The 16,966-nt window shown below is 41.4% G+C and overlaps 1 protein-coding gene across 4 annotated transcripts in view; it reads right to left on the bottom strand.

The window, feature by feature from the left end:
* Nucleotides 1-1,232: 1,232 nt before the first annotated feature.
* The window catches only part of evi5a (ecotropic viral integration site 5a), a 51,614-nt gene continuing 35,880 nt past the window's right edge, over nt 1,233-16,966 (bottom strand). For all 4 annotated transcript variants that reach the window (XM_017712273.1, XM_017712274.1, XM_017712277.1 and 1 more), the window contains one exon: nt 1,233-2,756. In XM_017712273.1, the coding sequence (XP_017567762.1) occupies nt 2,700-2,756 (57 nt within the window). In that variant the 3' untranslated portion in view covers nt 1,233-2,699. The remainder of the gene's footprint in view (nt 2,757-16,966) is intronic.

Genomic DNA, 16,966 nt, shown 5'->3' with positions numbered 1-16,966 from the left:
GAGGAAACCGGAGAACCCGGAGGAAACCCACGCAGACACGGGGAGAACATCCAAACTCCACACAGAGAGGACCCCGTCGCCCGGCCGGGGAATCGAACCCAGGCCCTCCTTGCTATGAGGCGCTACCCACCGCGCCACCGTGCTGCCCCTGTTTCGACAACAGCGAGATGCATTCACCTCATTTCATATTCATATATGATTCAATATTACCAAATATGATTTTTAGACTATAATAGACACTGTAAAACATGATTGTGATGCTATAAAAATAATAATAAATAAATAAATATATAAGTCTATCGACTACAATTTTGCTACTTTTCATTTTAACGCTATAAAATACTAGGATGGTGCTGTAAAACATTTTGATTCTATATTATTAAACATTGTTTTGACACATAAGATCTCTATAATAATGGCTTACCCTTATAAACGGTTTATAAATGATTTAAAACTAGTACACCTTAAAATACTTAAACATTTATAACACTTTAATAATAAGGGAAAGTGAGCTATTACATCGGAAGACAAAGTATAAGGCTGACTGGTTTGTTTACAAACTGATTAATAAGCATTAATAAACTAATTTTAAACCATTTATAGAACCATTTAAGTAAATATGACTTATATGCTCTAAATATTATTTAAACAGTATTTACAATATCTTTTCATGATATAAAATGGCTTTAATACTACAAAATATACATTTACAATTTTTATACTATGAAAGACGCTGTACAGCATGATTGTGATGCTAAAAGAAATTCATATATCATTACTTAATACTTTGATTCTGCATAGTCCATCAACTACAGTTCGGATATTTTTCATTTTAATGCTATAAAATATTATGATGCTGCTGTAAAACAATATTTTGATTCTGTATAATTAAAATTTGTTTTAATACATAATAAGGTCTCGATGGTATAGGATTGGATATCACTTTAGAATAAGAATACACTTATTAACGGTTTATAAATGATTTAATACTAGCTTATTAATGGTTATTAATTAGATAATAAACACCTTAAAATACTCAAGAAACATTGTTAACACTTAAAAATAATCGGAGTCATTATATCCGATCACAGCTGTGAAATCTGACAGGTGTAATGCTGACTGATGGTGTTTATGAACTGATTAATAAACATTAATAAACTAATATTAAACTATTTATAAACCTTTATAATTGACCCACAATAGCCCATTTATAAAGACTATCTGAGCTGATGTGCTGGTGTTGTAATTTTATTTAATAATAAAGTTCAGTGTGTGCCTCAAACAATGTTCTGTTGAGAAATACATCACATTACAAAACCCAGTGATCAGATCGTGAAGGGACCTTGTTTTACGCAGTGGACTAGTGCAGACCAGCGGTGTGGTTTTAAGGGTTCACTGGATTTGGGCCTTTCAATTTTATTTTACACTCACCCAGGCCCAGATTAAGCCTAAGCCTAGACTGCAAAGTACTTCCAACAGTGTTTCACCACTGTCACTGTGATTTAGTCCAAGATCAGGCTTAATTCTGGTCAGGGAAACCAGCCCTGTCTGTGGGTTCATTCACATTTCAGTTCCACTTCAGTCTCTGCAGAATTCAGAGCACACTCTTATAAAGGGTTCTATAAGGTACCAAAAGAGAGTTCTTTGGCTTTGAACAAATTTTCTTTACTAAAGAACCCTTGAAGAAGCGTCATTTCCAAGAGTGTAGCTACTGAATAATTTACAGTTGCTACTGAATAATTCATTGTAGTTAGTGTGTACTTTAAAGTACTTACTAAATAATTCATTGTAGCTACTGAATAGTTTACAGTTGCTACTGGATGATTCATAGTAATTACTGTGTACTTTAAAGTACTTACTAAATAATCCATTGCAGCTACTGAATAGTTTACAGTTGCTACTGGATGATTCATAGTAATTACTGTGTACTTTAAAGTACTTACTAAATAATCCATTGCAGCTACTGATAGTTTACAGTTGCTACTGAATGATTCATAGTAATTACTGTGTACTTTAAAGTACTTACTAAATAATCCATTGTAGCTACTGAATAGTTTACAGTTGCTACTGGATGATTCATAGTAATTACTGTGTACTTTAAAGTACTTACTAAATAATCCATTGCAGCTACTGATAGTTTACAGTTGCTACTGAATGATTCATAGTAATTACTGTGTACTTTAAAGTACTTACTAAATAATCCATAGTAGCTACTGAATAATTCATAGTAGTTACTCACAAATTCATAGTAGCTACAGAATAAATGATTGCAGTTACTGAATAATTAGTAGTGGATAATATTACCAGTTACTTGAAAATATACCAAGATGAAAAAGTTAAGATTAATAACTGATAATAAGCCTACAGTTTAAGGCGTTAACCAGTGCAAGTTAGCTTCAAGTGCAGGTGCATGACAATATATGATGTTTGAGTCCATAAAGGCAGCACAATGGAGAGTCCGCAGAACAAGCGCGATGACCGGACCGTCTGTGGTGTGTTAAGCTGAGAGTCTCCGCTGCAAAGAGCTATAATGCCTGCATTACTTCATACAGCTCACACAGGTGCTGCACGTCACTGCTTTGCTGGACATGGTCGTGGGCCGGTTGGTCAGTGCTGTTCATAGCCCATGTTCTTCGCCCCTCGTCTGGTCGGATGCTCATGGAGACAGTTTGGCTAGCCAGCGGGATGGCCGCCCACTCTCAAGTGTCATTATGCTGCAGCCTGGTGGCTTTCTTCTGCCTGGAAAGCCTCCGAATCTGTACAGGACCAAGACCCACCCATGAGTTACAGTAAAGCCTTAAAGGAAAAATACATGCAGCCTGAGTCAGCTCTACAAATGATAGCAGGTTCGGTTAGAGGTAGATAAGAATCCAGGCTCATTTCTATGGTATATAAAGTGGCAAAAGAAGGTGAAACACAAATTTCTTCTAACTTCAAGATCAATCGAGACATGTTTTGCGTCTGAAGTTCACTTCTTGACGAAATGGAAGTTTATCTTTACCAATTAGCATTGAGCTAACTGCACATCTGCTTCACGATGGCTACTACCACAGTATTTTTAGGCTAATTCTAATTGGTGGGCAATAAGCTTCCATCAATTATTAGCCTTATAAAGCACTGTGCAAGTCAGAGACCACCCTTCATTTACTCAACTTCCAGTCAAAACAGCCACTGTATTTATTTTGCATGAGAACGGTATTTATAAACTGATTAATAAGCATTAATAAGCTCATTTTAAACCATTTATAGACCCTTTATAAGGCTTGTTATGCTGTATACGTTCATTATGATGCTATAAAATCTAACTTATATGCTATAAGTATTAGTTAGACTGAGGACTATTTGTATGATATAAAATGGCTTTAAAACTACAAAACCTAAATTTACAATGATTTTTATTCTATAAAATAGTCACGATGTAAAACATGACGGTGATGCTACAAAATATTCATTTCTCATGAGAGATTTCTGAGGTTAGAAATAATCTATGAAACTTTCCAAAACATCCGTTTAAAAAATTATTAAAAGCTACCGAGGAAATGTGGCTCCTAACAACCACCTGGTAGTCCTGGTAGACCACCAAGACTGCCCCCATCATCAGATAAACAGCACTGAAAGCTTTGATCTCTGAGAGAGAGGAGAAGATCAAGCTGCTTCAGATCTGAAAACATCCACAGGTGTTTCTGTCCATCCTTCCACTGTGAGGAGACCACTCAGCGCTGTGGGTCTGAAAGGACGTGTAGCTGATCAAGAAGAACCTCACTGGGAAAAGGAGACGGACACATCAAACAAAGAAGCTGGACGATGGACTGACCACCCCAGAGTCCAGACCACACCACCACTGAATGGGTTTGATTAGTTCAGAAGATCTGACCAGCTTCTAAGACTGAACTTTCTTTGAAAAACTCCTGAGATAAAGAATGGACACATTAAATATTGAAGAAATATATTATGTTCAGTTGTTAAAGCTTCCTCTCTCTCTCTCTCTCTCTCTCTCTCTCTCTCTCTCTCTATATATATATATATATATATATATATATATATATATATATATATATATATATATATATATATATATATATATATACACACACACATACACACACACAGTTAGCTAGTAGCTAACAAAAAGGCAAAGAGATTTAAGTTGAACATCAATAATTTGGAGACGAATAATTTCGCTGGTTTTCTGATACGTTTAATCTGCAACAAGAAACTGTCGGACACTAAAAAGTCATGAAGTCAGATTCTTTTTTACTGGCTTCTTGTTCAAATTTTTCCCGTTCCACCTTAAATGGTGCAACAGTTAGCTACATAATTAGCTACATTCTGGCGCCTCAGGCACCATTTAAGGTCGAACAGGAAGAAGCTGGCAAATGAGAAGCTGGACCTTTGTAAAAAATTCAAACGTTCAGAGACATTTTACTAGAAACTAGAGGCACCATTTGGAAAAGTTTTCTGCTGGAGATGCGAGAAAAGCAGCCATAGCTGAGCCAAAGCTTAAAGCAGAGCAAAGTAAGTCTGCATTGTCGTTTATAGTTTTAGCCTACACTAGCACATTAACACAGATATATAAATATACTGAGATATACACAAAAGGTTGGACCCCCTTTTGCCTTCAGAACTGCTTTAATTCTTCATGTCAGACTTTCAACAAGGTGTTGGAAACGTTCCTCAGAGATTCTGGTTGGTTATTTGAGCTCCTGCTGCCTTTCTATCATCTGGAACCAGTCTGCCCGTTCTCCTCTGACCTCTCACATCAACAAGGCGTTTTCATCCACACAGCTGACCGCTCACTGGATATTTCCTCTTTTTCGGACCGTTCTCTGTAAACCCTAGAGATGGTTGTGTGTGAAAATCCCAGCAGATCAGCAGTTTCTGGAATACTCAGACCAGCCCGTCTGGCGCCAACAACCACGCCACGTTCAAAGTCCCTTAAATCCCCTTTCTTCCCCGTTCTGATGCTCGGTCTGCACTTCAGCAGGTCGTCTTGACCACCTCTACATGCCTAAATGCACGGAGTTGCGGCCGTGTGATTGGCTGATTAGCTATTTGTGTTAACAAGCAATTGAACACCTAATAAAGTGGCCACTGAGTGTATTTACAGCCAAGATGGTGAAACGTTACTTCAATAAGATAGACATGAAATGCTGTGGCTCCCAAGGTAGATAACGTTTACAGTTTGTGAATTACATTATTCCACAACGGCATTTTAAGGTGTTGTCCTGAGGTCCTGAACACTTAAAAGCGCAGCCTTCATCCACGAGGCCTACTCACTCTCCAGCTGCACACAGCAGCAGCGCCCACTGCACGGTGAAAGCTGTAGAGCCCTGCTCCCTCCATCTCTGGATGAAGTCTCACTGTGCTGAACGTAAATGTGACAAACAAACTCTCATCAGTCAGAACAGGAAAACCAAAGCCGCTCTGAACTGACGCTATCACTGCACCGAGAGGTCACCGTGATGATGAGCTTGTGAAATGAGGTCTGCCCTTTTTTTTCTCTCTCTCTCTCTCGCTTTCTCTCTCACTCGAGCCTTGATCGTAACTCCTCGGCTCTTTAGAGAATACGTGATTGAAATAGCAGCACAGGATAGCTGTGATAAGACGCTGAGGTTTTTCTTTTTTTAGTTCTTCTCGGTTTGCGCTGAACTTCGACGGATGGACCAGGGCCGTAAAAAATAAACAGCAGAAGCGAAGTGCGCGTCGCCCGCTTAGATATTTCTGCAGTTCAGCTGAGAGCTCTTCAACCTGAGAGCCATAGCAGGTGACTGTAGCTGAGACTAAAAACACATGACCTATGTAGCCGCATTTCACCACCACACATGTGTGAATTAAAGGTTAGATCACAGAGCTGTCCAAACTTAACAGCTGTGTTCAACACCAGGCCTTCAGGAAGTGCAGGGTATTTTAGAGCCTGCATACTGTCTCTGTGAGCCGCTTTAGCCAACGCCAAGCTAAAACACGGGCCTAGCATCTCTCTCACTGGGCCAGGGGTCAGCAACATGTGGTTCCGGCGCCACATGTGGCTCTTTTACTGCTCCACAGCAGAATTAGATTAGTAAGAAAAACATCGAATAAACCTCATTTTGCAGTAAATTAAACTTAAACACTGGAGTTTAATTCAAACGTTAACCCTGAAGGTTGGCACGCTGACTACTGGTCACCATAGCAACGCAGACTACAGTCTCGCCTAGCTAGTAGCTCACGAATAGGCTAAGAGAAAGATTTAAGACGAACATCGACAATTTGGAGACAAACTATTTGCATTATTAATCAACTCCAGCTGGTTTCCTGATACCTTTAATCTGCAACAAGAAACTGTCAAAACACTAAAGTCACGAAGCTGAAGTCAGAGTCTCATTTACCATCTTCTTGTTTGAATCTTCCCATTCCACCTTAAATGGTGCAACAGTTAGCTACAATCTGGCGCCTCAGGCACCATTTAAGGTGGAACGGGAAGATCTGAACAAGAAGCTGGCGAATGAGACTCTGAGCTTTGTTAAAGTCAAAGGTTCAGAGATTTCAGAGAAAGAAACTTCTACATTTGGGAAAGTTTCCTGCTGGAGATGTGAGAAAAGCGGCTGTGGCTCAGATTAAAAGCTTAAAGCAGAGCAAAGTAGGTTTGCATTTTCATTTATTTCATGTATTATGCATTTTTTTTGCCCATACCACTACATTAGCACACACTGAGACAAACCTACTTCAATAAAATAGACATGAAATGTTGTGGCTCCCAAGGTGGTTTGATATTTGTTGAAACGCAATAAAATGACTCTTCTTAACATTTGCAACCCCTACCCTAGGAACCCTGTCTTTCACTGAGCTGCGTATATGTTTCCACACGCTAATGGCCACCGAAACAGTAGCCAGATTATGAGAAGCAGATGACTGTTCATCAGAGGAGAGAGAAAAACCAGAAAACCGCCATACCCGGTTTATCATCTGGTAGGTCCCCCCCCCCGGCCACAGAAACCACACTGAGACTGGGAGAGGAACTGCATTTACATTTTACATGTAGTCACTTTGCAGATGCTCACACAACAAATGTGCTAACAGTCAAAAGGCAAAGTGAAAGGCAACATAGCGAATCTGAAAGGATTCATAACCCATAGAACAAAAAGACTCTTCTCGGCCTTATCTGATCGTGATTGTGTGCAAGTGTGATGCAGAGGGAAAAAAGCATTTCAAAGTGCAACAGTGCAGTAAGAGTGACAACAGTGCTCATTTAGCCAGCTAGACCAGCACCATCCCGACCCCTTAACTTACCAGCACATTATTCAGATATTGACATTAAGACTTTTCATTTAGAAACTGCTATGAATTATTTAGAAACTGATCTGCGAGGCCTGTAGCTGAAGAGCGAGAGGAACTGAACTGTGCACCCAAATATAGGCCCTGCAGAGCTTATGCGGTTCAAGATTTTGCACTTCAGATAATGGAAGTATGTAAATACTTTGTTCTGCAATCGAAGAACTTCAGATCAGGGCTGCCCTTGGAGCTCAGATCACTGCTCTCAGGCTCTGGTCTAAGTCAGAACTAATCTGTGGCTCACTTCCCCCCCAGCCACTTCAACTCTGCTTCACTTTCACACGATGCAGTATCTGCTAACTGAAGGCCGCCTCTCATCAAGCAGCCTCTTATAGTACATCACAGTTACTAACTCGGCGCGTAAAGCGTCCAGTTCTGTCCATTTAATCTGATCTTTTCCATCAGATTCCATCAGATTCCAACAGCTTTAAAGGCAATGTTGTCAAAACATGGACTAAAGTACAGCTTTGTCCATTTTTGAAGTTAATAGTCTGTTATCTATAAAAATATGATCATGTAGTTTGCACAATACAAATATATCACTGCTGTCGGAACAAAAAACCTTGCATCCCCATTTTTGTAGTTTTTTCAGGACTTGACATTATTAGAAAACGCCTGTTGCCGTTTACACTGAGTGTAATCTGATCTTTAAGCACAATGCTGTTATTAATCGTACAGCATGACAAAAAGTTTTGAATGAGAAGCATGTAAATGTGGATACCGCTGTGCTATCAGGACAAAACCTTGTATCTCCATTTTTGTCATTTTTCTGTTTTTGACATCATTTGAAAAAAAAGGCCTGTCGACCTTTACATTGCATGTAAACTTCACAATGAATGGACAAACAGAAACGGCCCGAAATTACTCCGAAAAAACTCAAAAACAAAAACAAAGTAGGTTTTTTCCTTCGCCTGTAAAGTTACCACTTTGGAGATATGAGGTTTTGTTCCAACCACAGCGATATACTTCACATATTAGTGGCCATAAAAGTGTTTCCATTAGAGGTCTACAAAAGGTGGGCTAACACTTTTGTCTCAGGTGAAGAAAAATTTGTTCACTCATTTTGAGGCCCTGCGCTCATAGTGGATAAGCAGCTGGTCTCACTGAGCTTGTGCTGGTGGATGTTATGGCATGCTGGGTGGGGCAGGCATAATGCAGCTATATAACGCACATGCGTTTTCTAAACCGCTGATCCTCATGGGGCACGGGGCAGCTGGAGCCTATTCTAGCGCTCATTGGGCAGAAGGCAGGAAAGACCCCGGACAGGTGCATCACAGGGCAGACACAGAGACACTGGTTGCCAGTTAAATCGATTACCAAATTCTTTCAGTGACCTATAAAGAGCTCTAAACGGACCCTTCAGTGCCTGAAGGAATTTCTCATAGTATGAATCAACGTGCCTACTTAGATCGCAAGGTTCTGACTTACTGTTAGTACCTAGAATGAATAAAGTTACATCAGGATGGTGGAGCCTTCTCAAACAAAGCCTCCCAAAGTTTGGAATAATCTTCCAGTCAGTGTTCGCAACTCAGACACAGCCTCAGTCTTTAAGTCAAGCTAAACACTTGGTCAAGTCTTTGGCAATTAGCTTTCCATGATAGATAAAAGGAGGATAGGTTCTCCTTTTCAGTCTTGGTTCCTCTCAAGGTCTTAGGGAGTTTTTCCTTGCCACTGTCGCCATTGGGGATGCTTATGGGGGCTCGGACCCGGATTTTTCTGTAGAGCTGCTTTGTGACGACACCTGTTGTAAAAAGTGCTATATAATAATCTATGACGGAACTTAAGACATACTTACACACACACACACACACACACACACACACACACACACACACACACACACACACCTTTGGCCAGTTTAGCATCTGCAGTTTGCCTGACTGCATGTCTTTGGTCTACAGGAGGGAACCCTTGCACATACAATAAGCAAACCCCTCTCAGAATTGACCCTGGTCACCTGGCCGGGGAATCGAACCCTGGCCCTTTTTGCCGTAAAGTGACAGAAAGCGTTCTGGCTTTTAAACCTGTGCCGTGGTGGGGCTCCCGAGTGGCGCAACCGTCTAAGCGTTGGCCATATCATCAGGAGATCGTGAGTTAGATCCCTGGTGATGTTACAGCCGTTCGTAGTCGGGAGTCCAAGAGAGCACAACTGGCCTCGCTCTCTCTGGGTGGGTAGGATGGCCCCCCATCTCCCCCCATTACTCAGTGCGATGCTAGTCAATACAGGCGTCTGTTAGCTGACCTAAGTAGTAGGTGGAATTGGAAACGACTAAATTGGGGAGAAAATCGGGTGAAAATAAACATAAAAACAAACAAAAAAAAAGCCCTGTATCGCGGCATGCCACAGCCAAGTATATGGCCTTTAATTTCATTTTGACTTGCTTCCGAATGCCTTCCGAAAGCTAACTCATAATATAATGTTGATACAGATAAAAAGTGGCGAAGCAAAGCCAAGCTGCTTGGCTGTGCTGCCGCACACTAGTCTGTTGACATCATGCAGTGCTCACTCCAGTGGAGCAGATCTCAAGACTCAATGTGAGTGGGTGCAGACAAGGGCCAAAGGCCAAATTAGGTGGGTGGGGACGGCCATGAAGTGCGGCAGGTGGCTACTGCAGTGCATCCAACAATAAAGGCAGCACAGAGTTTCTTTGATATAGTGATAGGAAACATGGTAGCTCACAGAAAGCTCAGATTCCAAATGCTGATACTGACCAACGTGGACGTGCACACTCTTCCACAACTCTGGGGTCAGATTTTGGTTAGTTAAAGGAAACAAACACAAACACTCGGAATGTGTCGCCACTGAGACTTTGGGTTTGATAAGCTTAAAAGGCGTGAAATGGACTTTCCCGAGTGCTGGGGAAAGTCAGAGTATCAGAAGGTGCTGAACTGGGATGAACCCTGTGACTTTAACATAAATAGACTTGATGGTGTTGTTTCTGACTCTGTACGACACACGGTTGTCTATAAACCATGCACTAAAGTACAGACGTCAAGCTGGCTGATTTACGGTTTTTTAGCCATTTAGTTCAGCTTTGTCCGTTTTTTAGTTAATAGTATGGTACAACACGCCATCTATGCTGCCTATTATCTATGAAAATGTGATTCAATCATGTAGTTGGCACAAATAAATCGCTGCTGTCGGAACAAAACCTCATATCTCCATTTTTGTTGTTTTTCAGTTTTTGATGTCATTTGAAAACGTCTGTTGGCCTTTACACTGTACTGGACTTGTACACTGGACTTGTAAAAAAGTCTAGTCTTCTCCTGTGAAGTCACCACTTTGCAGAGACAAGGTTTCGCTCTGACAGCAGCGACGTACTTGTTAACCATATTAGCCGCGTAGCTCCATCACCAAAGACTCCAAATATGTCTACGTCTAATGGAACAGGATTGGTCATTTGAAAATCACAGTGATGTAATGACAAAAGTGGGTAAATTTGACCCAATTCCTTCATCCCCAAGTTCATGACAGGACTACTGGGTCCCACTTTATATTAAGTGTTTCTAACAATTGCATCATTACATGTGACCAACATATCGCTGTTGTCGGGAGAAAACCTTGCATCTCCAAAACGGTACTTTACAGGAAAAGGAAAAAACCTACTGTGCTTTTAATGCAAGTCAATGGAACCAGAATTTTTTCAGAGTAATTTTGGCCCATTTCTGTCCATTCTTCATGAAATTAACACACAATGCAAAGAGCAACAGGCATTTTCAAAACATGTCAAAAACTAAAAAACGACAAAAATGGAGATACGAGGTTTTCTCCCGACAACAGCGATATGCAACAACAATGTAATTACCATTGATTTAGTCACTGTTACAGATGGAAAACAGACGTACAGCCTATGTAATTACACACGTGTATCAACTCAGTTTTGCCTCAGGTAAACACAAGTGAAGCTTAACAGTTATAACATCCTATTCTCTGGCATGTAATTACACAAGGGTAATAACAATGTAATTACACTTGTAATTAGACTGGAACAGCAGTTTTTTCCAGCACTAAAAGGACATATGTAATAACTCGCGTTAAGATCTGACTTACACTGGATCTGCCAGCTTTCCTAACATTTGGGTAGCACTTATGTTGCTAGTGCTGTGACACTGTGACCAGTTACATCTTTAAACACCCTGTAATGTGACAGCACAGCCGACGCCCCCTCATCTTAAAATATAACATTTATACCATTAATAATAACATTATAACTTTATTACCACCCCTTTATAACACAGTACCTACATACCAACTACACAGGAATTGTCCATCTATTATAAAGTGTAACTAACACTGCACTACAGGAAAGTTCTCTAGGTGTTGTATAGGTACAATGTAATTCAGAATGGTCTTACACTAACACTGTTACAACACAGTTATTCCACAGTAATTACATAACACATAAATGTAACAATAGGTAAAGCATGCTTCCTTTAACTGCTGGAAAAGACATCAAAAAGATACACATGTAATTACATAAGCTTTATTTCTGTAATCCATCTCTAACACTGACTAAATCCTCAATAGATAGTGTTGTTGCATATGTTATTCATGTGTAACTACACAGTTATTAGAGGCAATTCATATAAGGTGGGACCTACTATTGAAACGCTAAGATTACGTACCCTCATTTGGAACTGCCGTTGATATCAGGTGTCACTCTACACTGAAATGAGATGTGAAGTCTACTCTCTTGTCTAGTGTTGCCTTTTTCTCCACCATATATGCCATGTTGCCACGAAATGGGTTATTGTTTGGACAATCCGCACCTGTCCAGGTAAACGTAAACTACTTGGAGTGGGCAGTCGTGGGCTGGAGGTTAGGGAACCAGCCTTGTGCCCGGAAGGTCGACGTTTTGATCCGACAGTACATGACTGAGGTGTCCTTGAGCAAGACACCTAACCCCCAATTGCTCCCCTGGCACTGCGGATAGGGCTGCCCACCGCTCTGGGCAAGTGTGCTCACTGCCCCCTAGTATGTGTGTATTCACTAGTGTGCATGTGGGTGCTTCACTGCACGGATGGGTTAAATGCGGAGGTGAAATCTCCCCATTTGGGACTAATAAAGGTCACTTAATCTGGGGAAATGACACAGATCCTTTATTTCTTTATCTCATATGAATTGGCCAGTCAAATCACACACACATTACATTACCAGAGCTCATCTCCAGCTCCAGTAAGGCTTAGTTCTGAAGCAAAGGGGCAGAAACTGGGTTTCATTTTCACCAAACTAATCCTTTAGCACTGTGAGCTTAAAGCCAAGCCTACTGACACGTCTATGCGGGTCGAGTGCAGAGGGAATAATTTGAGTTTAAATGTGGAAAAGTTGAACTTTCGACCCCAGCAGATGGCTTGCAACTCACGCTGAGAAGGTGATAGTGACCGTTATGCCATGAGGTCATTACTTCAACTGACCAACACTAGTGCTGAGTGGAGATAGGGCAGTGGGGGAAACGCAGGCCATAATTTACAACACAGGAATCAAAAACCACAAGACTGGGCCCCCTGCTTTCATCAGTATGGTCCAAAATAGATAAATAAGTGAACGGAAGCATTCTTAAGCTAAATTATCACACATTTAAAAACACTTTCTAAGGTCACGTGTATATATATATGCATAAACCGGGACATCAGTTTTGGGTTTTTTGCAAAGAAAAATTTAAACAGTAATAGTTTTGTGCTGCTTTACTGCTAAATAACAATGAAAATATGCAAATATCTTAACCTTTTCAGCTCCTTGGGACCACCGCTGGTTCCAAAACGTATGTTCTTCATATCGTTCATATTCCATAAGCTCCATTCAGAAGCTGGGCGTCGTGTGAGGCTGTAGCTCTTCTCTCCAGTCTAATAGACGGTGACGTCATTTTAAACCCTTATAATAAAAGAAGCTGAACTTTGTTTTTCTACTGAAAGTCGACCCGTTTTTCCCCAAATCTGGGCTCTAAACTATAAACAGACGGCGTCTCTTCAGTGATCTGCTCTGGAAACATCACTTTTAGAGAATAACGCAAAGAGCGGCGGAGATTTTTGGCTTTCAGCAGTAAACTGTGAGCGTATATTGATATGTGGAGATCATAAAACACACGTTCTGTTCATTTGAGGAGCTTTTACGAAAAAATATATTTATTTCATGCGGTTACTGAATAATTCGCCTCACGACTTGGTCGTGTAAATGCAGATGGACAAACCAAAACACACCCTGGAGCATAAGACACTGAAAAAAGGTGGCGTCCCCAAACTTCTGACTGGCAGCATTCATTCCGTCGTGCAACTCATGACAGAATCATTTTTCTAAAAAGTCACTGAATCAAAAATGCTTCCCTTTCTAAAACACACACTTCATATTTAGGTTGTTTATAACGGGATCCTGTTTGCTGTGATAAATCACGCGAGTATGAAGAACAGCGGCTGAAAGGCGGCAATAAAGGCAGCCAACACAATCACCGGCTCTGAGACGCTGAGGCGGGGTCGTCTCCTATCTGTGAAATCAGCCGAGCTCATCGTGACCCCTCCAACAAGGACTTCTCGCTGTAAATCTAACGAACGGCGGAGGCCTACAAATCATACGCTGACAGACGTGTTGAGAAACCTTCCTGACCATTGTGTGGCTCTGAGATAATGTTCTCTCTCCTTTCTGCTTTCAGCCGTGTCGATTTGCATGGCCACTCTGAGATGAGTAATATAGCTCTCCAATGAGGGCCTACCAGGAATACCTGTCTTTGTGCTGAAATAATATGACTTGTTTATTCCCTCAGCAAATTAACCCCTTATGAACACTTGAGGTGGAATATAAACAAAAGGGATACTTCAGAAGTAAGAATATTGTTATGGTTACAACTTCGGTTCATATTGTTAATAAGAGGTACCGTCAAAAATGCTTTGATGCTTCATACAAACACACCGATCAGGTAGAACATCCTGACCACGTCCTTGTTTCTACGCTCACTGTCCACTTTATCAGCTCCACTTACTGTATAGCTGCACTTTGTAGTTCTACAGTTACAGACTGTAGTCCATCTGTTTCTCTGATACTCTGTTACCCTGTTCTTCAGTGGTCAGGACCCCCATGGACCCTCACAGAGCAGGTACTATTTGGGTGGTGGATCATTCTCAGCAGTAATGCTGATGTGGTGGTGGTGTGTTAGTGTGTGTTGTGCTGGTATGAGTGGATCAGGCACAGCAGTGCTGCTGGAGTTTTTAAACACTGTGTCCACTCACTGTCCACTCTATTAGACACTCCTACCTTGTCGGTCCACGTTGTAGATGTAAAGTCAGAGACGACAGCTCATCTGCTGCTGCACAGTTTGTGTTTGTCATCCTCTGGTCCTTCATCAGTGGTCACAGGACGCTACCCACAGGACGCTGCCCAGCGGACGCTGCCCACAGGTTGGTGGACTATTTTCAGTCCAGCAGTGACACTGAGGTGTTTAAAAACTCCAGCAGCACTGCTGTGTCTGATCCACTCGTACCAGCACAACACACACTAACACACCACCACCACGTCAGTGTTACTGTAGTGGTGAGAATGACCCACCACCCAAATAGTACCTGCTCTGTGGGGGTCCGTGGGGGTCCTGACCACTGAAGAACAGGGTAACAGAGTATCAGAGAAACAGATGGACTACAGTCTGTAAGTGTAGAACTACAGAGTGCAGCTATACAGTAAGTGGAGCTGATAAAGTGGACAATGAGTGTAGAATTGCCACTGACAGTGGACTGTGGAATATTTAGTAGTGAGGAAATTTCACGACTGGACTTGCTGCCCAGGTGGCGTCTGATCACGGTACCACGCTGGAATTCACTGAGCTCCTGAGAGCGACCCATTCTTTCACTAATGTCTGTAGAAGCAGTCTGCAGGCCTAGGGGCTCGGCTTTATACACCTGTGGCCGTGGAAGTGGCTGGACATCGGTGAGTGAATACTTTTGGAAATATAGTGTAACTATGCTGCACCAATGAGCTGGAATACGGAGAAAGACACACTACAGCTCAACTGTCTCGTTCCTCTGGAGGTTTGTACTCTTGTACTGTAAAAGTATTTCTGTTATCATTATCATATCATACCAGTCTGTTGTTTGTTGGGGAGGCAGCATCAGACGAAAAAAGCTCATCAAACTGATTAAGAAGGTTGGCTCAGTTTTGAGCTGCTCACTGAGAGGTTTTGAGATGGTGGTGGAAAGGAGGTCACTTAACAGCACATCGCACCCCCTCCATGACCTACTGGTCCGGCATTGGAGCATTTACAGCTCTGCCGTAGTAAGGAATGACACAGAAGACATGACTACACCTCTCTACTCATATTACTCTGCACTGCCACTTAGTTTATGCACCTGCACATATTGCTTAACTATTAATATACGTTATTGCTCTGTGTGTTTCTGATTGGATGTTTTAGATGATGCACTAGAAATGACAACATACTGCACGATTACCTACAAAACACTTATGCGACGTTACTTACGCTTGACTTTTTATGGTTGTGTTGTTATTTTCTTGTTATATTCCTTTACTTCTATTTATGCTTAATCTGCTTAATAAAGTGCAGTAATGTTTTGTAATTTCTGCTGCTGTAATACATGAATTTCCTTCTGGGATTTATAAAGTGGTTTATCAAGCTATATATATATGTCTGTCTGCCTGCCTGTCTATTTATCTGTCTATCTAACTATCTATCTGTCTGTTTGTCTGTCTGTCTCTCTATACATCTGTCTATCTGTCTGTCTGTCTTTCTACCTGCATGTCTATCTGTCTGTCTGTCTGTCTGTCTGTCTGCCTATAGATCTATCTATCTATCTATCTATCTATCTATCTATCTATCTATCTATCTATCTATCTATCTATCTATCTATCTATCTATCTATCTATCTGTCTGTCTGTCTTTCTGCCTGCATGTCTATCTATCTGTCTGTCTGTCTGTCTGCCTGCCTGCCTGTCTGCCTATAGATCTATCTATCTATCCATCTGTCTATCTGTCTTTCTGCCTGCATGTCTATCTCTCTGTCTGTCTGTCTGTCTATCCAACTGTCTATCTATCCATCTGTCTGTCTGTCTGTCTGTCTGTCTATCCATCTGTCTGTCTATCTTTCTGCCTGCCTGTCTATCTCTCTCTCTGTCTGTCTGTCTGTCTGTCTGTCTGTCTGCCTGCCTGCCTGCCTGCCTGCCTGCCTGTCTATATATCTATCTGTCTGTCTGTTTTTCTATATCCATCCGCCTGTCTGTCTGTCTGTCTGTCTGTCTGTCTGTCTGTCTGCCTGCCTGCCTGCCTGCCTGTCTATATATCTATCTGTCTGTCTGTTTTTCTATATCCATCCGTCTGTCCCTCAGATTGATGGAAATGTGTATGAAGGTGCTACAGAACGGTTCTAAATAACACCCAAAAGGATTCTTCTATTGTTACAAGCTTGACGTCGTCATAACACAAGAACCTTTTCTGGGTGCTAGATTTTAAAAAGGTTCTATATAGAACCATCTACAGTACATTCTCCATCTATCTGAAAACAGTTGACATCACTGAGTAAGGAGGACAAATTTGATGATGTTCCCTTTATCAGGGTGGGAGTTTTTTGGACCACGTCATCCATCCTTACGTATTAATACCACACACACAAGCTCAGGGGATCAATCGCGCACATCCTCAGAAGACACGTCCTTCGCCAAGTT

This window comes from Pygocentrus nattereri, chromosome 19, assembly GCF_015220715.1.
Source record: "Pygocentrus nattereri isolate fPygNat1 chromosome 19, fPygNat1.pri, whole genome shotgun sequence".
NCBI classification, from domain to species: domain Eukaryota; kingdom Metazoa; phylum Chordata; class Actinopteri; order Characiformes; family Serrasalmidae; genus Pygocentrus; species Pygocentrus nattereri.
This window is presented reverse-complemented; position numbering and strand designations above follow the sequence as displayed.